Source organism: Elephas maximus, chromosome 12, assembly GCF_024166365.1.
Source record: "Elephas maximus indicus isolate mEleMax1 chromosome 12, mEleMax1 primary haplotype, whole genome shotgun sequence".
Lineage (NCBI taxonomy): Eukaryota > Metazoa > Chordata > Mammalia > Proboscidea > Elephantidae > Elephas > Elephas maximus.
The window spans coordinates 109,277,195-109,302,885 of record NC_064830.1 but is presented as its reverse complement, the minus strand read 5'-3'; the positions used below and the strand labels follow the sequence as shown (position 1 = coordinate 109,302,885).

Sequence of the window (25,691 nt, the reverse complement as noted above, 5' to 3'; positions counted from 1 at the left end):
TATGTGTCTGTTGTTGTACCAATACCAGGCTGTTTTGACTACTGTGGCTGTATAATAGGTTCTGAAGTCAGGTAAGGTGAGGCCTCCCACTTTCTTCTTCTTTTTCAGTAGTGCTTTGCTTATCCGGGGCTTCTTTCCCTTCCATATGAAATTGGTGATTTGTTTCTCTATCCCCTTAAAATATGACATTGGAATTTGGATCGGAAGTGCGTTAAATGTATAGATGGCTTTTGGTAGAATAGACATTTTTACTATGTTAAGTCTTCCTATCCATGAGCAAGGTATGTTTTTCCACTTAAGTATGTCCTTTTGAATTTCTTGTAGTAGAGCTTTGTAGTTTTCTTTGTATAGGTCTTTTACATCCTTGGTAAGATTTATTCCTAAGTATCTTATCTTCTTGGGGGCTACCGTGAATGGTATTGATTTGGTTATTTCCTCTTCGGTGTTCTTTTTGTTGATGTAGAGGAATCCAAGTGATTTTTGTATGTTTATTTTATAACCTGAGACTCTGCCAAACTCTTCTATTAGTTTCAGTAGTTTTCTGGAGGATTCCTTAGGGTTTTCTGTGTATATAATCATGTCATCTGCAAATAGTGATAACTTTACTTCTTCCTTGCCAATCCGGATACCTTTTATTTCTTTGTCTAGCCTGATTGCCCTGGCTAAGACTTCCAACACGATGTTGAATAAGAGCGGTGATAAAGGGCATCCTTGTCTGGTTCCCGTTCTCAAGGGAAATGCTTTCAGGTTCTCTCCATTTAGAGTGATATTGGCTGTTGGCTTTGCATAGATGCCCTTTATTATGTTGAGGAATTTTCCTTCAATTCCTATTTTGGTAAGAGTTTTTATCATAAATGGGTGTTGGACTTTGTCAAATGCCTTTTCTGCATCAATTGATAAGATCATGTGGTTTTTGTCTTTTGTTTTATTTATGTGATGGATTACATTAATGGTTTTTCTGATATTAAACCAGCCTTGCATACCTGGTATAAATCCCACTTGATCAGGGTGAATTATTTTTTTGATGTGTTGTTGGATTCTATTGGCTAGAATTTTGTTGAGGATTTTTGCATCAATGTTCATGAGGGATATAGGTCTATAATTTTCTTTTTTTGTAATGTCTTTACCTGGTTTTGGTATCAGGGAGATGGTGGCTTCATAGAATGAGTTGGGTAGTATTCCGTCATTTTCTATGCTTTGGAATACCTTTAGTAGTAGTGGTGTTAACTCTTCTCTGAAAATTTGGTAGAACTCTGCAGTGAAGCCGTCCGGGCCAGGACTTTTTTTTGTTGGGAGTTTTTTGATTACCGTTTCAATCTCTTTTTTTGTTATGGGTCTATTTAGTTGTTCTGCTTCTGAATGTGTTAGTTTAGGTAGGTAGTGTTTTTCAAGGAATTCATCCATTTCTTCTAGGTTTTCAAATTTGTTAGAGTACAATTTTTCATAATAATCTGAAATGATTCTTTTAATTTCATTTGGTTCTGTTGTGATGTGGTCCTTCTCATTTCTTATTCGGGTTATTTGTTTCCTTTCCTGTATTTCTTTAGTCAGTCTAGCCAATGGTTTATCAATTTTGTTAATTTTTTCAAAGAACCAGCTTTTGGCTTTGTTAATTCTTTCAATTGTTTTTCTGTTCTCTAATTCATTTAGTTCAGCTCTAATTTTTATTATTTGTTTTCTTCTGGTGCCTGATGGATTCTTTTGTTGCTCACTTTCTATTTGTTCAAGTTGTAGGGACAGTTCTCTGATTTTGGCTCTTTCTTCTTTTTGTATGTGTGCATTTATTGATATAAATTGACCTCTGAGCACTGCTTTTGCTGTGTCCCAGAGGTTTTGATAGGAAGTATTTTCATTCTCGTTGCTTTCTATGAATTTCCTTATTCCCTCCTTGATGTCTTCTATAACCCAGTCTTTTTTCAGGAGGGTATTGTTCATTTTCCAAGTATTTGATTTCTTTTCCCTCGTTCTTCTGTTATTGATCTCTAGTTTTATTGCCTTGTGGTCTGAGAAGATGCTTTGTAATATTTCGATGTTTTGGACTCTGCAAAGGTTTGTTTTATGACCTAATATGTGGTCTATTCTAGAGAATGTTCCATGTGCGCTAGAAAAAAAAGTATATTTTGCAGCAGTTGGGTGGAGAGTTCTGTATAAGTCAATGAGGTCAAGTTGGTTGATTGTTGTAATTAGATCTTCCGTGTCTCTGTTGAGCTTCTTACTGGATGTCCTGTCCTTCTCCGAAAGGGGTGTGTTGAAGTCTCCTACTATAATTGTGGAGGTATCTATCTCGCTTTTCAGTTCTGTTAAAATTTGATTTATATATCTTGCAGCCCTGTCATTGGGTGCGTAAATATTTAATATGGTTATGTCTTCCTGATCAATTGTCCCTTTTATCATTATATAGTGTCCTTCTTTATCCTTTGTGGTGGATTTAAGTCTAAAGTCTATTTTGTCAGAAATTAATATTGCTACTCCTCTTCTTTTTTGCTTATTGTTTGCTTGATATACTTTTTTCCATCCTTTGAGTTTTAGTTTGTTTGTGTCTCTAAGTCTAAGGTGTGTCTCTTGTAGGCAGCATATAGATGGATCGTGTTTCTTTATCCAGTCTGTGACTCTCTGTCTCTTTATTGGTGCATTTAGTCCATTTACATTCAGGGTAATTATAGATAAATAAGTTTTTAGTGCTGTCATTTTGATGCCTTTTTATGTGTGTTGTTGACAATTTCATTTTTCCACATACTTTTTTGTGCTGAGGCGTTTTTCTTAGTAAATTGTGAGATCCTCACTTTCATAGTGTTTGACTTTATGTTAGTTGAGTCGTTACGTTTTTCTTGGTTTTTGTCTTGAGTTATAGAGTTGTTATACCTTTTTGTGGTTACCTCATTATATACCCCTATTTTTCTAAGTAAAAACCTAACTTGTATTGTTCTATATCGCCTTGTATCACTCTCCATATGGCAGTTCAATGCCTCCTGTATTTAGTCCCTCTTTTTGATTATTGTGATCTTTTACCTATTGACTTCCATGATTCCCTGTTATGTGTATTTTTTTTTTTAATTAATCTTAATTTGTTTGTTTTTGTGATTTCCCTATTTGAGTTGATATCAGGACGTTCTGTTTTGTGACCTTGTGTTGTGCTGATATCTGATATTATTGGTTCTCTGACCAAACAATATCCTTTAGTATTTCTTGTAGCTTTGGTTTGGTTTTTGCAAATTCTCTAAACTTGTGTTTGTCTGTAAATATCTTAATTTCGCCTTCATATTTCAGAGAGAGTTTTGCTGGATATATGATCCTTGGTTGGCAGTTTTTCTCCTTCAGTGTTCTGTATATGTCGTCCCATTCCCTTCTTGCCTGCATGGTTTCTGCTGAGTAGTCAGAACATATTCTTATTGATTCTCCCTTGAAGGAAACCTTTCTTTTCTCCCTGGCTGCTTTTAAAATTTTCTGTTTATCTTTGGTTTTGGTGAGTTTGATGATAATATGTCTTGGTGTTTTTCTTTTTGGATCAATCTTAAATGGGGTTCGATGAGCATCTTGGATAGATATCCTTTCGTCTTTCATGATGTCAGGGAAGTTTTCTGTCAGAAGTTCTTCAACTATTTTCTCTGTGTTTTCTGTCCCCCCTCCCTGTTCTGGGACTCCAATCACCCGCAGGTTATCCTTCTTGATAGAGTCCCACATAATTCTTAGGGTTTCTTCATTTTTTTTAATTCTTTTATCTGATTTTTTTTCAGCTATGTTGGTGTTGATTCCCTGGTCCTCCAGATGTCCCAGTCTGCATTCTAATTGCTCGAGTCTGCTCCTCTGACTTCCTAGTGTGTTGTCTAATTCTGTTATTTTATTGTTAATCTTTTGGATTTCTACATGTTGTCTCTCTATGGATTCTTGCAACTTATTAATTTTTCCAGTATGTTCTTGAATAATCTTTTTGAGTTCTTCAACAGTTTTATCAGTGTGTTCCTTGGCTTTTTCTGCAGATATCCTAATTTCATTTGTGATATCATTAAGCATTCTGTAAATTAGTTTTTTATATTCTGTATCTGATAATTCCAAAATTGTATCTTCATTTGGGAAAGATTTTGATTCTTTTGTTTGGGGAGTTGGAGAAGCTGTCACGGTCTGCTTCTTTAAGTGGTTTGATATGGATTGTTGTCTCCGAGCCATCACTGGGAAACTAGTTTTTCCAGAAAATCCGCTAAAAAAAAACTGCAGTCAGATCCCTATCAGAGTTCTCCCTCTGGCTCAGGCTATTCAGATGTTAATGAAGCCGCCTGCGTGCAGTCCAAATCCCTGTGGGACGGTTCCCCGGCTCGGATGCTGCTCTTTCTGCTCCAAGATCAGTCACTGCCTCCCGGGGACTTCTCCTAACGGCTGCGTCCCACGCCGCCCGTGGAACCGGCTAGTCCCCCTCCCGGGGTTAGTTCAGGGGGGTGGAGCAGGTCTCTGTGCTTGTGCCGTACCTGACTGGTATGCTGGCTCCAGGCTCTGGAAACAATCGCTGTTTCCCCGTATTAGTTCGTTCTCCGTCTCTAAATCTGTGTTTGTTGTTCAGGGTTCGTAGATTGTTATGTATGTGATCGATTCACTTGTTTTTCCGTGTCTTTGTTGTAAGAGGGATCCGAGGTAGCGTCTGCCTAGTCCGCCATCTTGGCTCCGCCTCTCGCTTCTCTTTTATATCTCAAAGGAGATTGGCTCAATCTAATCTTGTAGACAGAGTCTTGCCTCATTAACATAACTGCCACTAATCATAGAGGTAGGATTTGCAACACATAGGGAAATCACATCAGATGACAAAATGGTGGACAGTCACAATACTGGGAATCATGGCCTAGCCAAGCTGACAGGTATTTTGGGGGACACAGTTCAACGCATGCCATAGCCTGTCACGTAGGCTCACTGTGAGTTGGAATCGACTCCGTGGCACACGATGGGATCCAATCCCAGGGCTAAAGAGGGCCCAGCTGCCCGAGCACCTGCCTTCAGCTGGGCTCTGTTAGCAAGAAGCAGGAAAGGATTTGGGGACAGTCTTTGGGCTCTGCCAGGAGACAGAGCTAGGATGGGGACTCAGATGTCCTGACCACACACTGGCCTGCCTTCCCTGGCTGTGCAGCTGGGTGTCAGAATCAGGACCCCCAACCCCCACCAACTACAGTGATGGATGGACAGTGGAAGGGGGCAGGACCCAGGAATTTCAGCACCAGTGGGGAGCCCTTGGGACAGGAGATGGAGTAGTCAGCAGTGGGCGAGGTGCTGGGAGGAGGGATCTCCCCCCAGAGGAGGAGGGACGTTTCCTTTTGTTTGTTCTCTCAAGCTTCTTTTTCCAGAAACACAAGCATATGGCAGCGGCTGGTGCGGGGGCCGTGTTTGGGTGGTGTGTGCTTGCCTTTGCCACCCTGCGTGGTAGTGTGTTTTCTTCAGTGGCTCCAACGCCCCAGCTGGTGCTGAGGGCAGTGAGATGCCAGGCAGGGGAGCTTCCTGTTTGCGGAACAACCCAGCCTCTCCAGCACCACCTCTGTCTGGGGTTTCTAATGGGGAAGGGATTGGAGAACTTTCCACAGACCTGGGCCTGAGCTTTGCTGAGGTCTGAGCTCTGCGGATGAGGCCCTGTGAAGGGGTGTGTGTGGAGTGAAGGAAACTAGTGAGTTTCCTGTGGCCGCCATGACAGGTTACCACCGACGTGGTGGCTTAAAACAACAGAAGTTCATTCTCTCACGGTTCTGGAGACCAGAAGCTGGAAATCGGTTTCGCTGGGACAGGGTTAAGGTGTCAGCAGGGTCGTGCGCCTCTGGAAGAGAACCCATTCATTGTCCCAGCAGGTTCTGTGGGCTGCTACCAGCGCTCCTTGGTTTGTGGACACATCTCTTTAACGTTCAAGGCCAGCACCTTCAGATGTCTCTGCTTCATGCTCCACTCTTATGTTATGGATTGAATAGTGTTCCCCCAAAATGTATGTTGTTATCCTAACGCATATACTTGTGGATATAATCTCCTTTGGGAATAGGATTTTCAATGTTATGTTAACGAGGCCGTATCAGTGTAGGGTGTGTCTTAAACCTAAAGACTTCTGAGATACCGAAGAGCAGACTAGGCACAGACAAGCACGTGGAGATCTCTGAGGAATGCTAAGAGCAGCTGACACGGGTTTTCCCCCAGGGCGGAGAGAAAGCACCTTTCCCTGGAGCCAGTGCCTTAAATTCCAACTTCTAGCCTCCTGAACTGTGAGAAAATAAAATTCTGTCCATTAAAGCCATCCACTTGGGGTATTTCTATTACACAAGCACTAAGAAACTGAGGCAGAATTATACATAGGGTTTGCATTTAGGGTCTGCCCAGATACTCCAGGATAAGACCCTTAGCTTGATCACATCTACAAAAATGCTTTTTTCGCATAACATTTACATGTTCTAGAAATTAGGATGTAGGCATCTTTTGGGGCCACTCTTCGGCTTACCTCGGTCCCCAAGGTCAAACTGGAGCATCCATCTGGCCAGCAGGCTCCCCTCTTGTTTCTACCACCTAGGGAAAGGGCAAATGGAGGTTCCCAGCTGGCCCTCCCCGTCTCTTCCCACCCCAGCCCTGTCGCACGAGCCAGGAGCCTTGTGTACATGCAGGTGGGTACCCCAACTTACATGCCCAAGCTGTGTCCACCCTCCCAGACAGTTGCCCCTTGGCCACCCCTCAGGCCCAGGGGTGCACCTGCAGCCGCACGTCTACCCTTGGGTGCGTCTGTTCTCTGTTACTGCTCAACAAGTAGGCCGGACTTAGTCATCATTTCTTGTTTCTGGCTCTCATGTGGGCTCTGAGTGGGCTCAGCGGGGTGGTTCTTGCTCATAGTCTCACCTGTAACTGCAGCCAAAGGTGGCTGAGGTCTGGCTTCCTCACTCATGTGATGCCTGGCACCTGGGCTGGGAGAACAGCCAGGGTTCTGTGGCCTTCTTTCTCCACTTGGTCTCTCCAGGAGGGAGTATCTTCAGCATAGCCGGACCTCCTTACATGTCGGCTCAGAGCTCCAAAGGCAGGTGTTTCAGAGACAGAGGAGAAACCTGTCACCTTTTGGGACCTAGCCTTGGAAGCCCCATTGCTCACTTCTAGCACATTCTACTGGTTAGAAGTTGGTCACTGAGGCCAGCCCACATTCATGAGGAAGAGTATTAGTTCTCCCCTTTGAATGAGAGGTGGAGGGCCTCGTGGAGCAGTTAATGCACTCAGCTGCTGCCAAAAGGTTGGAAGTTCAAGTCTACCCAGAGGCACCTCAAAAGAAAGGTCTGGCAATCTACTTACCAAAAATCAGCCGTTGAAAACGCTGTGGAGCACAGCTCTACTCTGACACCCATGAGGTCGCGTGAGTTGTTGGAATATGAGTTAGCGTTGGCTCTGGATGGGAGGGATGTCAAAGGATTTACTGTCATGTTTTAAAACCACCAGAGAGGAGGCCTCTTGGGGGCCCAGAGCCGGAACCCATTTGTCTGGTGGATTCCAGGGTCCTGAGCACCCAGCGTCTAGAGGGGGTGTGGGCCCTGGGCGGTGTATCCCTTAGGCTTGCAGGCTGCTTGACTAGGAGAAGGGCCAGTGCAGGGCCCTCTGAAATGCAGGCCCAGGCCCTGGCTAAGGGTAGGACAGAGTGCAGAGTGCTTTCTCCTGGACACGTCCTAGAATCCGTCCTAGAATCCTGACCGTGGTCTGGGCTAGAAGTGCTTCAGCAGTCAGCTTCCTCCCAGCCTTGCCCCAGACCCCACATCCTGGGCTGTTGCCCCTCCCCCATTCTTCTCATTCTGCCCTCGGCCCTCACGGCCTTTGCCCATGTCTCCCTCCCCACCTTCTTCATGTTCCCTAATTCTTCCAGGCCTTCATAGATGGGCCCTCCCTCGATATTCGACAGTCCCAAGGAGTGCCCAGAGGAAAGGAATGGGGCTTGTCCTCCAGGAGCTGGTGGTCTCATGGGGCCCAGATAACCTTGCATCCTGGCAGAGGGGAGGTATAGGGAGCAGGGAAGAAGGGGCTATGGGGCCTGGCCAAGAGGCGGCCAACCATCCCAGAGCGTCAGAACAGGAGACACCTACGTGCCTGACAAGGTAGGAGTTATCCAGACAAAGGGGAAGGGTATTTCTAATAAAGTGTCATGAATGGAATTGTGTCCCCAAAAATACGTGTACCCGCTTGGCTAGGCCATGATTCCAGTTTCTTGTGACTGTCCACCATTTTGTCATCTGATGTGATTTTCCTGTGTGTTGTAAATCCTGTCTCTGTGATGTTAATGAGATGGGATTATTGGCAGTTATGTTAATGAGGCAGGACTCAATTTGCAAGATTAGATTGTGTCTTGAGCTAATCTCTTGAGATATAAAAGGGAGAAGCAAGCAGACAGGGGGACCTCACCACCAAGAAGCAAGAGCCAGGAGAATAACGTGTTCTTTGGACCTGGGGTCCTCGCACTGAGAAGCTCCTCGGCCATGGAAGATTGATGACAAGAACCTTCCCCCACAGCCAACAGAGAGAGAAAGCCTCCCCCTGGAGCTGGCACCCTAAGTTTGGACTTATAGCCTCCTAGACTGTGAGAGAATAAATTTCTTTGTTAAAGCCGTGCACTGGTGGTGTTTCTGTTACAGCAGCGCTGGATGACTAAGCCACAGGGGGACCAGCATGTGCTAAGGCCCAGGAGCAAGAGGTCAAAGAGTGTCTATGAACCTGCAGGATGGAGGGAGGGTAGTGGGCAGTGAGGCTGGGAGCTGTTATGGGTCAGATCAAAGCACAGGTCTGGTTGGCTTGCTGTGTGGCAGTGGTTCTTCATGGGGCGGTGAGCCCCATTAGGGCAGGGCTGTGTCCTGTCTGCCTCTCTGTCCTGGCTCTGTGGGACTGGGGCTGGCCGGCCTCTAAGGGTGCTCATTGCATCCCAGTGGACTGTGCTGGGGTTGGTGCCAGGAGGGTGTGCGTTAGTGTGTGCACAGGTACACGCATGTGTGAGTGCATGTGTGTTTGGGTTGCTAGTGCTCACATTCACCCGTAGATCAGAGATGTGCTTGCCAGGTGCACCCCTTCTTCCATTCCAGCATCGGCTGTGATCTTACAGTGGACGCTGTAGAGTGGACACTCAGTGAAGACCACCAAACACGTCTGTGTGCCCTGGAATGAGGGCTGTTGATCTCCTAGTCAGCCTCCTTCCTCTGTGCTCTCTACAGAGATACAGTATCATCATTCATGCACCCAGAGAACTCTTGTTCTCCCTTCAAAACCCATCTCAGCAGTCATGGGGGCAACCTTGTTCAAAAGACCCCCAAACCAAATCAAACCCATTGCCATCAAGTTGTTTCCGACTCATAGTGACCCTACAGGACAGAGTAGAACCGCCCCATAGAGTTTCCAAGGAGTGGCCGGTCCTGGCTCTGCTGCCCCTAAGCCAGAGAAGGTGGCAGCCGAGCCCTGGCCAGAAGTGCCGGGGACAGTCGTCCAGGCCGGGCCTTACTTCCTTGTCACTTACTGTGTGGGCTCTGGGCCCCTTTGGGTGTCCTCTCTGTGTCTCTGGGGCCCTGAGCCCTTGGTGTGGGGACTGGAGCCCTAGGCTTCCACCATCAGATACCCAAAACTTCCCTCAGTTCCTCTTGGTTTATCACCAGCCAGGAGGTTGGCAGCCCTGTGTGCCCATCTAACCGTCCAGCTGGCCTGTCACAGCAGGTAGGGTTCCACAATTTGGCTCTTCCTGTTGAGATAGAGCCCTGTCCCCTTGAGGCTGTGTCTGATGTCCTGAGTCTCCTGCTGGCTTTATCACTAACTTGAAAAAAAAAAAGTCCCTGCCTTTAAAACGGGCACAGTTTGCCCTGTCCTGCCTCGAGCCTGGAGCAGAGGTCACAGACGTCAGAACGCTTGTCAACTGAATGCAGCATCCAAGGGTGGAGGGGAGGCCCAGGCCCTGGTCCAGGCTCCCTGGTGGGCAGCCACTGACCTGTGGGCCTGAGGGTGGATGTTCAGCCTGGGAGGGGAGTGAGGAGCTGGCAGTGGGGTCCTGGGGGTGGGGGGTGGTGTTGAACCCTTGGGTGCAGGAGCATCTAGAGTGTTGGATGGGGAGAGGGTTTTGATGTGGCTGAGCTGGGCGTTTGTCTGAAGCCCTGTTGGCCTGCCTATACGCCCTTTTTCCACCAGGCTGTGCTTCACTTGGTCAGGGTCGGGGTGTCAGGCACCAGCCATGGCAGGACCTGTTTTCCCAGATGTCCAAGCTGTGGGCAGCAGAAAGCCAGGCGATAGGCACGAAGACACCCCTTCTTAGCCTCCCAGCTGGCGGGAGCACCTGATGCAGGGTGTTGAGGATTGGAACCCCGCCGCAATCCTGTTTGGCCTCCCTGGCCCCAGGCCCCCACCCTTGGGGCCGGATCAGCCCAACTCTGATGTGGACATGCTCAGCCAGTCTCTGGCTCTGGACAGGCCGGTCTCCAGCTAAGTCACTCTTATCTGGGCGAGGAACCTGACAGGGAGGGAGGCTGGCAGGAAAAGCTGAGCTTCCCGGAAACTGGAATCGGGATGTCAGAGTGGAAACAGCCCCAGAGACCCTGGCCATGGGTCAGTATCCCCTAGAACCTCAAAGTGCTGTTTCTAGGCTCTACTGTGAACTTGTCACCTAGAGCTGGGGGGGTGGGGGGGGGCAGGAGTCTGGGAGTTGGAGCAGCAGGTGTTGGCGACAGCTACCACACCTGGGCCGCACAGCTGACGTTACCCAGCCGTGCTCTGGCCAGCCGGGGGCTGAACCCAGGCCTCTTAGTCCACCAATCCTCCCGGTTTCCCTCGGTCCACTGGCCCAAGCTCTGCCCTGGGGGCTCCATGGCACAAGGCTGCCCCTCTCTTCTGGCCCTTTGATTCCTCTCCTCATCTCCTGCCTTCACTGTTTGGGGGCTCCCCTCCCTTTGTCGTCTCCCTGGAGTAGCTCCCAGCCCGTCTCTCACTTACATAAGAGAAGTTGAAGTTTTGGGCCCAAAGGTAGGATCTGAAATGTCCACTGGCTCCTTTTCCTTGTTGGCGTCGCTCTGTTCTCAGCTGCTGAGTTAGGCGTTTGGACTCCCGTGCTGTGGGGTGAGTGAGGGCTTCCTGGACACAGAACTTCAGCGCTAAACCAGGAACATTCTGGGCAAACCAGGGCAAGCTGGTTGCCCTGGCTGCGTGTCAGCTGTGAATTGGGTCAGCAGGTCATTCCTGGTCCCCGAGTCACCGTGGGTGTGAGGAACACAGTTCTCCTGCAGCTTCATACAGACAGACAGACCGCATCTCCACTACACCCCGCTGATGGCCTTGAGCATGTTGTGTGCAGTGGGAAATTGTCCACTGGGAGCTTCTAAACAGGACAGTGACATGAGGTTCGTGCTGAGCAAGGTCACTCTCACTGCTGTTTGGCAGCGGGACGGTGCATAGGGGCAAGAGGAGGCAGGAGCCCAGTGCGAGGCTGATGCCGTGGTATGGACAGGAGGTGGGCTGGCCGTGGGGAGAGGTGGCCAGATTTGGATGCGTTTTGGAGCTGAGCTAGCAGGACACTGGTAGATTGTTTTAGGAAGCGTGGGGAAAAGGCATCAAGCGAGACGCCCAGGTTTTCAGCCTGAGCCCCTGAGTGGATGGCAGAGGAGGAGCAGACCTGACAAGAAACTGGAGGCCACACACACTTGCGTCGCTTGTTAGACATGACAGAGCTGTCGGGGAGGCAGCATCTCAGGGGAGAGAGGGCTAGAGATGTAAACGGGGTGGCGGCGGGGGGGCACTGGCATTTAAAGCCGGGCTGGAGATCGTGGCGAGGAGGGCCCTGGACCAAGCCCAGGGCCACGACATTGAATGGTCAGTGCCAGGAGGAGGAGCCGGGAAACCAGCCTGGAGAAGAGGCTGGGATGTGGGAGGAAGCCCTGCGGAGCAGCCAGCAAGAAACCTTGGAGGGCAGCATCCTTGTGGCCTCCTGCCTCCTCTCTCCCACCCAGGAACCAGGAGTGGCTGGGTCCCTCTCATGAGGGCTTCCTGGCTGCGTGTGCACGGGTCAAGAGCCAGCTGTCCATCACCTGCCTCCCTCCGCTGATATCACTTCTGATGACTTCTCCTGGGTGCCCTTGAGCAGCGCTTGGGCGGCCTCTGGCCTTGCCCCTGCCCAGGCCTCTCACCTGGCCCTGGCCCTGGCCCGGCCCCCTGCCCTCCACTGGGCCAGGCCTGGGTTGCCCAAGCTGTGTCACTCTCCCTTTCTCCCTGGGGTTTTTCTCCTGTTATCCCATGGGCCCTTGCCTCATGGTTAATCCCTATCACTCTGCGTGTCTTCTGTTCTTTATAGTTTTTGCATCATTGGGTGATGTTTTCCCTCCTTTTTCTTTTTCAGTTTAGAACTAGCCCCACTTTACAAATGAGACAACTCAGGACTTAAGTCATTTGTTCACCCAGCATGGGCCTTGTGGGCCGGGCTGGGAGGCCTTGGCTCCTGGCCTGTACTCTTGCCCCTCTGCCCTGCCTGGCAGTCCTAGCCACGTGGCACCTCCCCTCTCTGGAGGCCCTGGGTGTTTGGGGGGACTGGTCTTCCCCCTCCCTGTTCCCCGAGTGCACCCAGCTGCCCAGCAGTACTTCCTGCCTAAGTGGATTAGGACCTCTGCGGAAGGAGCCGGCAGTGTCTGGGCCTGTCAGGACGCCAGGGCCGTCTGGTGCCTTCCTGCTTTGTCCTGATTGGATTTGGGCCTCAGCAGCTGGGAGGCCAGCAGCCTGAGGCCTTGTTGGGAATGGCGCAAGGGACTGGCCACCAGGATGGCCTCAGGGAGGGGAAGGAAGGGGAGGCATGGTGAGGCCTTCAGGCCCCCAGGCAGGCAGCCCTGGCTGCTGCAGGCCACCTCTCTGCTGGGTCCTTCATGGAGGCTGGTCACAGGGCAGATCCTTGGGTGGGCATCATGCCCACAGGTTGTCACCGGCTGTGACTGTGGGTTCCTTCTGGTCCATACACATGTCCCAACCATGGCCTGCCATGCCTTCAGCATCCCATAATGCTGTGGATTTCAAACTTATAAAACGTTGACCTATAGAAGGAAAACATTTTGTAAACACTCAGAAGTGAACCGAAAACACGTTTTGGCGGAGTACCGACCGACTGGCTGTTAAAAATAAATATTTATGTATAGCCAAGAAGCTGATTTTGGCCAAATCCAAGGCCAGAGCCAAACCCCAGTCGTCCCTGGTTCCTCTGATTCTATTGACACCTGAGTCAGGCCCTCTGACCCTGGTTCTGGGTGAGCATCTCGGACTTTTTCTGGTACAGTCTGTGGCTGGACCTCATGGCCTTGGCCTGTCCTGTACCCTGGGCACAGGGCTGGGCCCTGGGGGAGCAACAGTGATGGATGGACCTGGTCTTTGCCCTCGCGGAGCTGGGGTGGGGGACAAGCACCGTAGCAGAGCCCCCCACGCCGGGCTCTATCTTGTAAGGCAGCCTAGCCCACCATGGCCATGTGCATGAACTCCTGTGCCCCTGGTCTGCAGGCAGCAGAGAGGCAGGACTTGCAGACACTTCAATGCCTGCAGCCCTGCCACGCACTAGCTCCCCCTGCACTGGCCACCAGCACTGGGTCAGGGGCCAGGTGCAGGGCCTGGCGTGGGGGGCCTCTCCATCCTGACCACAGCCCTCACCTTTGCTTGGTGGAGGGGCAACTGCCTGACAGGCCCTAGAGCAGCCTGTGGAAGGGCCCCTCGGACCTTATTCCCTGGATCAGCAGGGGTGGGGCGGGACTGAGGGAGGGTGATCTTTGTGTCTGGTTGGTGCCCAGGCTAGGCTGAGTGGTACCAGGAGCGGCGGCCGTTCCGTGCCTGGGGAGCCAGGGGTGGGGAGAGCAGCCCTGGCCTCCAGGGGCCCTGTGACAGCAGGACAAAGTCCTGTGTGGGGAATCGCTGGTCTGAGCTCAATAGCCCCAGAGGTATCATCCCACGACTCTGAGGCCAGAGTCCCAACGGCCGGGCTGGCAGGGTGGGGGCATTGCCCCAGAGACTGTGTGGCCTGATCAAAGTTGTGTGGGGGGCTCAGAGGTACGGGGGAGCGCAGCAAAGGCACCTGACAGGCAGGAGGAGGGCAGCCTGCCAGCAGAGGCAGCAGTTAAAGCTGAGTCAGCCATCAGTAGCTGGCGAGGGTCCAGGAAGGGTACTCTGGTCAGAGGGAACCGAACCTGCAAAGGCTGGGGAGGCAGAAAGGGCACTGGTACCTTTTGGGGGACGGGGCAGCTTGGAGTGCCTCACGCGTGGGATGTGAGGAGGGGTTGGGGCAAGGGGTTGGAGCCAAGGCCAGGAGGGGGTGGGACCAGATGGGGAGGGCCTTGAATGCCAGGCTAAAGAATCAAGAACTATAGCCCTGTGGGCAGTAGGCAGCTGGAGAGGGTATGTGGCGAGCAGGGGAGGGCCTTGAAAGCCAGCTTGAGGCAGTAGGGAGCCATGGAGGGTATGTGGTGAGCAGGATAGTGCCTTGAATGCCAGCTTGAGGCAGTAGGGAGCCATGGAGGGTGTGCGAGCAAAGGAGGGCCTTGAAAGCCAGCTTGAGGCAGTAGGGAGCCATGGAGGGTATGTGAGCAGGGCAGGGCCTTGAAAGCCAGCTTGAGGCAGTAAGCAGCTGTGGAGGGTGTATGAGCGGGGCAGGGCCTTGATTGCCGGGTGGGGGCAGAAGGGAGCCATGGGGGGTGTTTGGGCAGGGTGGGCTGTGGCCAAAGCTATGTGCATAGGAGTGTTGGCCATTGGGGCCTGCCAGGCAGACTGGTCACGGTACTGGGCTTGCTCTGGGGTTGCAGACTAGGGGAGGGGGGCGTGCTGTGGGGCTCACCCCTCAGTTACCCTGCCATCTGTGCCTACCATGTGTGGGGCCTGTGTGTGAGCCGCTCTGTGTCCAGCCCTGTTCAGGCTCTAGTTCCATCATGCATGTGAGACGCTTGGGTGCAGGGAAGGCCAGCTCTTGATTCATCGCACCTGAGAGGGAGAGGTGGCCGGGCAGCTTGGGGTGGGCAGCCAGCACATGTGCCCTACCTCGAGCACATGCCCACCGCCTCCCCTCCCTCCCTCCAGGCCACCATGTCCTTGCTGGGGAAGCGCTGCGATGTCCCTGCCAACGGCTGCGGGCCTGACCGCTGGAACCCCGCCTTCTCCCACAAGGATGAGATCATCACCAGCCTCGTGTCTGCCTTAGACTCTATGGTGAGTGCCCCTCCCTGCCCAGAAGAGGGGTGAGACCTTTGAGCACAGGTCCCACCTCTGCCACATAGGGGCGCCTTCACTGACCTGAGCCTCAGTTTCCCCATCTGCAAAACAAGGGCCACAAGTGAGGCCAAGTAGGTAAAAATCTGGCCCCGGAATAAACACTGGTTCCTGGCCCTCGTCCCCTTGTCCCCTCACCCCTTGTCCTCACATCACTCACATCATCACCTCTTGCCATTTGAGCCCTGTCCCTGGGGTGTCCCTGAGCAGATGGCCTCTGTGCGAAGCCCCTGTGGCCACGTCAGCTGGTCACACTGCCGTAGGTGTGGAGGTAGAGCTGACGACGGGGCTGACAGCCCTGCTCCAGCCAGCACCAGAGCCACTGGCCACGTGTGGCTGTTTACATTTAAATTTAAAGTTAAAAATTCAGTTCCTCTGTTGCACTAGCCTGTTGGCAGTTGGAATCTAACCAGGCGCTCCTTGGAAACCCTGTGGAGCAGTTCTACCCTGTCCTATAGGGTTGCTATGAGTCGGAATTGACTCGATGGTAACACGTTTGGTTTTGGTTTTTAATAGCTTGATGTGACTAGTGACGACTGTCTTGGGCAGTGCAGAAATGGAACGTTACCATCACCACGGCAAGTTCTATTGGACAGCACTGGTCTCGGGGGTGTTTCAGGGTGTGATGGAGGAGCCGATGAGCCTGTGACTACCCTGGTGGCGTGAACAAGACAGGCTAACCCTTCTTGGGTCCCTCTAAGACTCTTAACCTGGCAGTGACCTGACTCCTGTTTCCTCCAGAGTCCCTGGGCATCTGCAGGGGGTTGGGGCTAAGGTGAAGGCCACTCACACACACCACGCAGCCCTGCCGCTTGTTGCCAGCATGTCCTCGTAGCCCCAGGACCTTTGGGCAGGTCCACTTCCTGCCCGTGGCCTCAGTTGAGACATGACGGTGGAAGGAAGCATCTCTTAGCTCTGATGGCCACTCCTTTGTGGAAACAACCAAACTTGGTTGTTTCACTTTTTTGTCACTGTTGACAGCGTTGAGGCCATGAGCTCCCTGAAGCCAGCTTGTAGGCAGAGGGAGTGGCAGTTTCTGTTTTAATCTTAAACTAAACCAAACGCATTGCTGTGGAGGCATTTCTGATCCGTGGCGACCCCCCCACCACCCTGTGTTACAGAGTAGAACTGCTCTGTAGAATTTTCTTGGCTGTAATCTGTGGGAGCAGATTGCCAGGCCTTTCTTCAGCAGTGCTGCTGGGTGGGTTCATACTGCTGACCTTTAGGTGGATAGATGAGCACAAAATGTCTGCGCTACCCAGGGATCTCAGAGAGCTAGAAATGAATGCCCCCACAGGAGAGTCCTGCCGGTCCCCAGCTCCCTCCGGAGCATGACTCCAGGTTAGGGCTGGCACGAGAAACAGGATTGTGGCCCAGAGAGTTTAGGGAACCTGCCCTGGGTCATACAGCAGCAGAGCTATGATTAAAGCCAGGCTCCTTGACTGTCAGCCGAGCACTACCTCCCTCAGCTAAAACCAGCATTTATCAAGTGCCGACTGCATGCTGTAAGCTTCACAGGCAGGGTTCCCTGGTGAGGTAGGTCTGAGGCCTGAGAGGCTAGTGGTCTTGGCTGTTGTAGGGTCCTGCCTGGGGGCCACTGGCCTCCTAGGCAGTGAGACTGCCACTGTCAACATGCGCACAGGTGTTTCAGAGATTCCTCCCGCCCACCAGGCCTCGCTGACTCCTCGCTGTAGCCCTGGGAGCTGGCAGCTTGCCCCCACTGTACAGATGTGGAAACTGGGGCCCAGAGACGGCGTGACCTGCCCCAGGGCCCACCGCGGGAAGTGGTATGGTGGGAGTGGAGCCTGGATCTGTCCAGGCTGCACCTGTCTCCTCCTTGTCATCCAGGACTTTGAGAGCGTCCAAGAGCACCCAGGCCAGGATTGCCCCCGAGGCTGGGGGAGAGAGCACCCCCAGAGCAAGGAGGACCTGCAGGGAGGAACAGAGCCCACGTGCCTTGGCCGTCCCCTTCAGGAGCTTTCTGCCCCTCCAGCCCTGTGACCATACGTTCTTCCCACCCTGACGGCCAGTCTCTGGGGCGTCATGTATTCACAGCAGTGTGGATTCTCAGACAGACCAGGAGCACTGAAGGGGCGGCCTCTTCATGGAGCTGTTGCCGCTGGGGTCTCAGGCAGCTGACGCGGGAGGTGTCCTGGGGTAGGGGACCTTGCCCAGCTCACAGCCCCTGCCCCCCACAGTGCTCTGCCCTCTCCAAACTGAACGCGGAGGTGGCCTGTGTCGCCGTGCATGATGAGAGCGCCTTTGTGGTAGGCACCGAGAAGGGGAGAATGTTCCTGAATGCGCGGAAGGAGCTGCAGTCAGACTTCCTCAGGTTCTGCCGTGAGTACCCAGTGCCGTGCTCCAGAAGGTTCCCTGAGGGCAGGGACTTCAGGCAATCTCCGAGTCCCCAGCCGTGCCCATCGGGCACTCGGAGGGAGGACGAACTGGGCAGCTCGGGGCTGTGCATGCGTCCTGAGATAGAGTTATTGGGGGGCCAAGTGTGTGTTGATAGAGCCTGGCTGACTGGGGCGGCCAGACTACCAACTCGCCCTGCTTGTTCACACCTGCCCAGTTCCACCACTGGACTTTGCACCCCTGAGCACAGGAGCTAGCACACTGCTCAGCTAGCATGTATTGAGCCCCTGCTGCGTGCATGCCCCTTACAGATGTTAACTCGTCTGTCCCGGCATCAGCCCCACGAGGCAGGTGCTGCCATATTATATTAACGTTACAGTCGTAGTAGCCACCTCACAGAGGCTCATGGGGATGAAGTGCCCAAGCCCATGTGCAGCACCCAGCATGGGCCGGCACAGGAAGTACCCGATGAAGGCAAGCTGGTACTGTGCTGCACAGGGCTGCAGGTCAGGCCATGGGCCCGCGGAGGCGTGGTGCACTAAACCACTTCCCCAGGGACACACAACTGACAAGTGAGGAGGCAGGGTCCGAGGCTTCTGAAACCCAGGTGCTCTCTGCTGCATCCTTCAGAATGGGGAGGCCAGAGAGCCTTCCGTCTGCTGTGTCTGGGTGCTGCACTGGCACCTCTGTGGGCCCTGCTGGGGGACCCTGGGTGCCCTTGGAAGAGACCAGTGGGCAGAGCTGTCACCTGGGAGCCCTGAGGCAGAGGGGCCGTTCTGAAGCCGCCAACTGCTCATAGTTCCCCTGGCCTTCCTGACCCCGCCTGACCCAGCCCTGCCTCTGTATTCTATCTTCCTGGGCGTCCTCGCTCCCATCCCAGGCTCCACTGTGCTGCTGAAGGACCAGCAGTTCCCAGGGCTGCATGTCTCTTCTAATTCTCTGTCCTTGCCCACACCGTCCCCTGCCTGGAAGGCCTTGCTCCTCTCCTCTGCCTGCCAGATGCCTCCCTGCCTCCAGGGTTCACAGGTTCCCATACCTGGGAGGTTCTCCATCCCAGGCCCATCTGCGCCTCACCGTCCAGCCCCCAGGCTCTGGTTGTGTCAACATGGCACCAGCATCCTGCACTATAAATTCTGTTGGTTATGCCTGGTGCCCCGGCTTGGCCATGAGCTCCTGAGGGAGGTGCAGGGCAGGGCTTGGCTCCCAGCCCTGAAGGGCACACAGCCGGTGAGCGATCTGAGACCATACCCTGACTCTCCAATTTTGCCAGGTGTGAGGTCAAGAGCCAGGCTCTAGGCTCCCACTGCCTGGCTCCATATCCCGGCTCTGGCCACCTACCAGCCACTGGGCCTTAACCTCCTCATATGTGGAGTGGGGCGAGCCGTGCTGCCCCCCTCACGGGGCAGCCTGAGGATGCAGTGAGTGAGCGGGACAGATGACCTGATAAACAAGGTGTGCACAGCTTCCCTGTGCTTCCCCGTCTGTAGTGCACAAATTCACCTGCTTCTCACCATGTGGTGTGAAATTGTGCTCTCCAGACTAGTAAGTATGCACAAGCCAACCCGCGTGCACCTTGCTAACTGGTTAGTCCACTGCTGTGAGTCGAAATAATGCCTGGCACTTAGTTCACGCTCCGTGAACATCGGCTGCTGTTATCACGGCTCTGATTAGTCTTTGTGCTACACCCGGGCCTAGACCTGAGGACCAGCCGTTTAAGGGAAGGGCATTCTGGCCTGGGCAGTTCATGACGGGTGCCCAGCAGCTCCCCCAGCCAGCCCCACGTCCCACACAGCCCTCAGAGCTTCTCCAGGGTCAGGGGAGGCCTAGTTGCTGGGTGGGGTGGAGTGGATGGGTGGTGGCAGGGCCCTGGGGCTCCCAGCCTCCCAAGCGGGGGCCAGCCTGGGGCTGGGGAAGGAGCACCTGGCTTCCCAGAGCCGGCAGAGCCACTATTTATAGCGCCTGTAGCTCAGCTGGTTTATTTCAAGCTCTGTAGATTCCCAGAGGAGAGCAGACTTCAAGCTGGGAGGGGGCATGGGGCCCTCTCTCCCCCTCTCCAACGACGCAGCTTCTAGCACGTTCCCCAGGGATCCAAGCACACTTCTGGCCCCTGTCCTGGCCCAGCCTGGCTTGAACCTGCCCCTTTGCAGCCCCAAGGCCTCCTGTTTGACAGAGCAGAAAACCAGGGCCTGAACTGGTGAGGACAGAGCACAGGCCAGGACAGATAGGACAGATGTTTGCTGAGCTCCAGTTCTGAGCCAGGCCAGCTGCGTCCCACACGAGCTCACAGACTAAGGCTCAGAGATGGGGGGACTTGCCCAGGGTCACACAGCAACTAAGAGGTGACCAGGGATGAGACCCAGCCCCTGTGCTGGGCACTGGGGACTCCAAGATGACCAGCCCTGGCCCTCGGTGAGGAGAGAGGGGCCCACCCATTAATTCCCATGTACTCATTCCCTCATACACCATGTTGGGGTCCTGGCTGTGGGGCTCAGCACGGGGTGGGTGGGGGGTGCTCATGGTAGGTCCGCATACTGTGCCCTGCAGGGGGGCCCCCATGGAAGGAGCCGGAGGCAGAGCACCCCAAGAAGGTGCAGCGGGGCGAGGGCTGCGGCCGGAGCATCCCACGGTCCGCCCTGGAGCACAGCTCGGATGTGTACCTTCTGCGGAAGATGGTAGAGGAGATGTTTGATGTTCTTTATAGTAAGATCCTTCCTCATTCCATTTGGGGCCCTGGGGGGAGGGAGCCCCAGTCCTGGCCCAGCTGCTGTGACCTCCCTGCTGCCCCCCTGTGGCCCTGGACAAAGCTAGACTCAAGGCATGGGGGTGTTACCTACCCCAGCCCTGCTGCACCCCACATCCCAGGCATGGATAGTCCCCCAGCCCCATTTCCTGAACCTTCTGCTGTCCCCTGACACAGGTCCTTGCCACGTCTCTCCTAGAAGTGGCCCGGGCTCGCTGTGGCCTCCTCGTCTCCAGGCTCTCCCTGCTGCCCCCTCCTCTGTCCTATGACCAAGGGCATCTTTCCAGAGCATAGCTCTCATCCCCAGGGATCTCCCTCCACAGCCTTCAGTGACTCCCCACTGCCTCAGTGTGACATAGGTGGCCCACTGAGGCCTGTCTCCTACCTGTGTCTCCCTGCCTGACCGCACAGACCTACCCTGACCCCACCCCAGGGAACCACTTTCTATTCTCCAGCACACCCTGGCCACACCTTTGCGAGGGTGTTCATTGGGGGGCTGCCTGCCCCATCTGGTGAACACCTGCATCATCTCTAAGGCTCAGCCCCTCCCAGTCTGCCCTGTCCCCTCATTAGCTCAAGTGCCCTCCAGAGTCAAAGACAGTGTCTGCCCTCTCAGGGCCCTATGACCACCCATGTTCAGGACGTGTTTGTTGAATGACTGAGTGAAGGCCAGCTGGTCAGCCAAGTCCTTCCTGCTGGGGGAGGAGGAGGAGGCCTGGCCTCCCTTCAGAGCTGTCAGGCTGTGGAGGGAAAGTCTCGGGACCCTGGTGGTGGCTATCACACTCCCTGGGTGACCTCCTGGGTCCTTTCAGGCCCTGGGGTCCTGCCTCACTCACTTCTGACTTGCTTTATTGCTTTCCTTCCTGTGGCCCCTGGTTCCGTGGAGCAAAGGTCTGTGAGGAAACCTGGTGTCAGGAGGAGGCCGAGTTGGGGGAGGGCCCAGAGGCCCTGAGTGGGGCGCCGGCCACCATGGATAGGTGGGCTTGTCACGCCGATTGGCTGTGTCGCTGCAGCACTGCTGGCTGCAGGGCTGGTGCCCAGGGCCGGCACACCTGCCGCCTGCCCTGGCCTTGGCCCACCTTGGGCACGGTCAGGGGTGGCTGTGAGAGGAGGGGCCGCTTTCTGGCTCTGGGGGTGGCTGCAGTGGGTGGTGACAAGATGTCACAGGGACCAGGCCTCTGTCCATCCACAGCCGGCCACCCATTCCCTCAGTCGCTGGCCATATCTCCCCTTCCCTCCCTGCGCCGCCTCTCCTGTCTCTCCTCAGTCCATCTTCTTTGTCTCCTCCCTTTTCTTCTGAGCCCCCCTTTTTAAAGTTGCCTCCTGCTTTCTCTCTTCCTCACTTCCTCTTCCTTCCTACAGCTCTCCGTTCCTGCCTCTGGCTTTTTCCTCACCATCTGTCTCCCGGCAGCCACCTTTTCTCTATCTCTTGTGCCCCTTTCTCTCTCACCTCTTTGTCCTCCTCACCTTCTGCCTCTGAGGAGCTGCCCCAGGCCCTGCCCGGCCCCGCCACACAGAGTGGAAGGGGAGTGTCGGGGAAGCGAGGCCACCCAGCTGAGGGAGTTGTAGTCTCTCAGGTGCAGACAAGGCCTTGTCCACAGCCCTGCCCACCCGGCCCCCAGCTGTGGGGGGTTGTTCTGCTGTGAAGCTTGCATTTCTGAGGGGTCTGTGGGGTCCAGTTTACAGGGAACCTGGCACCCAGGGGAGTCACTCCACATTGCCCCTGCTCTGGGGCACTCCCGGCCCCGACCCGGCCTGGCTACTCTCTTACCCTGGCCTTCTCCCACCCTGCCCCCACAGGTGAGGCCCTGGGCAAGGCCAGTGTGGTGCCGCTGCCCTACGAGCGGCTACTCAAGGAGCCAGGGCTGCTGGCCGTGCAGGGGCTGCCTGAGGGCCTGGCCTTCCGGAAGCCGGCCGAGTATGACCCCAAAGCCCTCATGGCCATCTTGGAGCACAGCCACCGCATCCGATTCAAGTTCAAGAGGTGAGTGAGGAGTCCCAGGGAGGGGCTGGGCCAGGGCCAGCCGGGGGCCACCTGCTGCCGGTCAGCCCGGCCACCCTGGGCCGCTCACCCAGCCAGAGGGGAGAGGCTTCAGACACCCACGGGGCCCTGGCTGTGAAAACTCCCAGTCCGATGGTGGAGGTGAGGCAAGCACCCTGGAGTAGAACACGGCTAGAGCCCCGCCATTGGGTCACAGAAGTCTTCGTGGGGGCCCCTATGCAGGACTTGGAAAGAGGCCGAAAGAGACTTGACTTGGCAGAAGGTCACATAAAGCCACTGCAGGTGTCAGGGGCAGCTGCACACAAGTGTGGCGATAGGAAGAGCCGGGCCACGTGGGCTGTGTTAGGCGCTGACGGGGGATAGAGCTATTGAGACAGCCAAGCTGTACCAGTTGGCAGGACAGCCTGGAGGTCAGCCTGAGGGCTTGAATCTGAGCCCAGCTCTGCTAAGGCCACTATTGGTGGCCCCCAGGGAAACGTGGAAGGAGATGATGGAGTCTGGAGGGCTGTGGTGGGTGGATGAGGGGCACAGGGCTTGCTCCCTCACTGGCCTCGCTGTGTGGCCCTGGGCATGATGGCCCCTCTGGACCTACACCCCTACCTGTGCTGTGCACTGCCAGGGCTGGTCTCTTCTGCGGAGGGGATCAGGGGTGGAAGGAGAGAGACATCGTGTGGGACAGACAGGTGTACAAGGCTGTCCACGTGTCCTTCTTTCCCTTCCCCAGGCCGCTCGAGGATGGCGGGCGGGACTCAAAGGCCGTGGTAGAGCTGAATGGAGTCTCTCTGATACCCAAGGGCTCACGGGATTGCGGCCTGCACGGCCAGGCCCCCAAGGTGCCACCCCAGGACCTGCCCCCCAGCGCCACCTCCACCTCTGTGGCCAGCTTCCTGTACAGCGCTGCACTCCCCAGCCACGCCATCCGAGAGCTCAAGCAGGAGGCGCCCACCTGCCCACTTGCCCCCAGTGACCTGGGCCTGGGCCGCCCGGAACCCAAGGTTCCCGCTGCCCATGACTTCCCCGACTGCTGTGGTAATGCTGCTGCTGCTGGGACCCCAAGTCTAGAGGGGGGACAGAGGGAGTACTCTCTAAGGATGGGTCAGGAGACTCAGGTTTTCCTCAGGCTGGCAGGAGGTGTGTCCGGGCAGAGGGGTGGGCTGAGCAGATGGTGTAGACCCAGTTGAACCTGGGTGGTCATTCAGCCATTTATGGAGGATGTCCTTGGCCTGAGACCAAGAAGTGCCTGAGGGACTCCCAGAGGCTCCTGTGGAGGGAGCACATGTCTAACCCTCCTGCATTTAATGAATGCTGACTGCATACTCGGACTGAGGTAGGGGTCCTGGAAGCATAAAAGAAGCCACAGCTGGGTGCAACAGAGACCTGGGCTCATATCCTGGTCCCTCTATTTAGTGGCTGTGTGTCCTGAGACAAACGCTACCCCGAGCCTCAGTTTCCTCATCTGTAAAATGGGGATGTGGATGGAACTGACCTCACAGAGTTGTTATGGTGATTAAATGACAGGCCAGTGGCGGCAGCATCTCCTGAGAGTGTGTTAGAAATGTACGTTCTCAGGCCCCACCCAGCCCTGCTGAACCTGAGACTTTGGGGGTGGGCCAGCAGTGGGTGTTTTAACAAGGCCACCAAGTGGTTCTGATATGTGCTAAAGATTGAGAACCGAAGCGCTGAGTCCAGTGCTCGGCACGTGGTAGAGGCTGAAAAGTTCTATTTACCTTTATTATTATCGTTATCGTAAGGAAAAGAAAGGACCCCTCTCTCCACAAATGTGTGGGTTGACGGGGTAGGACTTATACTCCTGAAACAAGTGTCCCACCTATAGAAGGTGGCTCCAGTGTCCTACCTCGCTGCTCTGGCATTTGGAAAGGATGGCTGAGGCCTCTGGTCAAGGAACGGGTACTAACAGTGCTTGCCACGAGTTCATGATTGCAGGGTTGCTCTCGGGGTCTCCCTGGCAGAGCCAGAGCCCATCCCCTCAGCCTGAATCTGGGAGCCCCCTTGGGGCCCACCTCAGACCTGTACCATTCCTCTCCCTTGTCCAGGACAGAAGCCCCCCGGGTCTGGCGGGCCTCTCATTCAGAACGTCCAGGCCTCCAAGCGTATCCTCTTCTCCATCGTCCACGACAAGTCGGGTAGGATGGCGCCCTCGGCAGTACCCTGGCCAACGTGGGCACAGGGAGACGGTGCTCACGGGAACGGAAATACGTCCGTTGGGTCTTCGTGAGGAAAAGGAGGCGCAGCCCGGCTCAGGGTGGAATACTTAGCTCCTGCTGCGTGACAGATTACCACAGAACTTAGCTTCAAACAGCAAGCACTTGTTACCTCACAGTTTTTGTGGGTCAGGGTCGAGAGTGGCTTAGCTGGGTCGTTCTGGCTCAGGGTCTCTCATGAGGTTGCAGCGAAGGTGTAGATGGGGGCTGCAGTCATCTGAAGGCTTGGGTGGGGCTGGAGTGTCCACTTTCAAGCTGCCGCACGTGGCTGTTGGCAGGAGGCCTCAGTTTCTCACTTTGTGGGCCCCTCTAGTGCTGCTTGAGTGTCCTCACAATATGGCAGCTGGTTTCCTGCAGAGTTAGTGACCTAGGAGAGAGTAAGGAGGAAACTGTATTCCTTTTATGAAATGGTCTTCAGAAATCGATGCCATTTCCGCCATATACTTCTGTCCAATAGAAGTGAGAAACTTGATCCAGCCTATGCTCAAAGGGTGGTGAATTAAACTCTACCACTTGAAAAGGGGAGTATCAAAAAATCTGTGGACATGTTTTAAAATACCACACAGAGGGACCAAGAGCAGGACAATTTGGGAGTGTAAATCGTAGCAAAAAGGAATGAAGCTAAACCTGGCAGTTTTGCCTTTAGAGGTCTCAGCCTCACCCCAGTGAGAGGGTCTTTAAGAAAACCCAGTCCTCTGGGATCAGTTTGGAAAGCCCACTGCCCCAAACAAGGTCCAGCCCTGAGGGGGAGGAGACGTGGGTATCCAAATGGAGCCGCACCATGGGAGGCCACAGTGGGCAAGAGGCACGAGCTGGGATAGAGTCTTGCTGGGTGCTAGCTGGATGACCTCAGGCGAGACGCTCAGCCTCTCTGAGCCTCAGGTTTCCCATCTGCAAAATGGGAATATCTGTGTTTAAAAGTTATCTTGAGGGATTAAGTCGGATAACATGTAGGATGACATATGAAGTACTTAGCGCAGAGAAGCATTTAATAAATGAGAGGTGTTGCTTTTATGAATTATAATGAAGCAGATTATTGGTGCTGCTGCTGTTAGTGAAGTTGAGGCAGAGGCCTTAGTTTTACTGGACAGACCAGCAGGGCCAAGGCTGGCTGAGACCCCAGATGTGTGATTGACAGGGTGAGGTCTTTGAGGTC

At 54.1% G+C, this 25,691-nt stretch overlaps 1 protein-coding gene across 8 annotated transcripts in view; it reads left to right on the top strand.

The window, feature by feature from the left end:
• Window positions 1–25,691, top strand: part of GTF2IRD1 (GTF2I repeat domain containing 1) — a 152,836-nt gene that overhangs the window by 31,136 nt on the left and 96,009 nt on the right. For 6 of the 8 annotated variants that reach the window (XM_049904777.1, XM_049904776.1, XM_049904784.1 and 3 more), the window contains exons 2-7: window positions 15,028–15,156; window positions 17,415–17,556; window positions 20,116–20,271; window positions 22,112–22,295; window positions 23,038–23,342; window positions 24,368–24,457. In XM_049904777.1, the coding sequence (XP_049760734.1) occupies window positions 15,034–15,156; window positions 17,415–17,556; window positions 20,116–20,271; window positions 22,112–22,295; window positions 23,038–23,342; window positions 24,368–24,457 (1,000 nt within the window). In that variant the 5' untranslated portion in view covers window positions 15,028–15,033. The remainder of the gene's footprint in view (window positions 1–15,027; window positions 15,157–17,414; window positions 17,557–20,115; window positions 20,272–22,111; window positions 22,296–23,037; window positions 23,343–24,367; window positions 24,458–25,691) is intronic. The other 2 variants (XM_049904779.1, XM_049904778.1) reach the window with 2 other exon arrangements.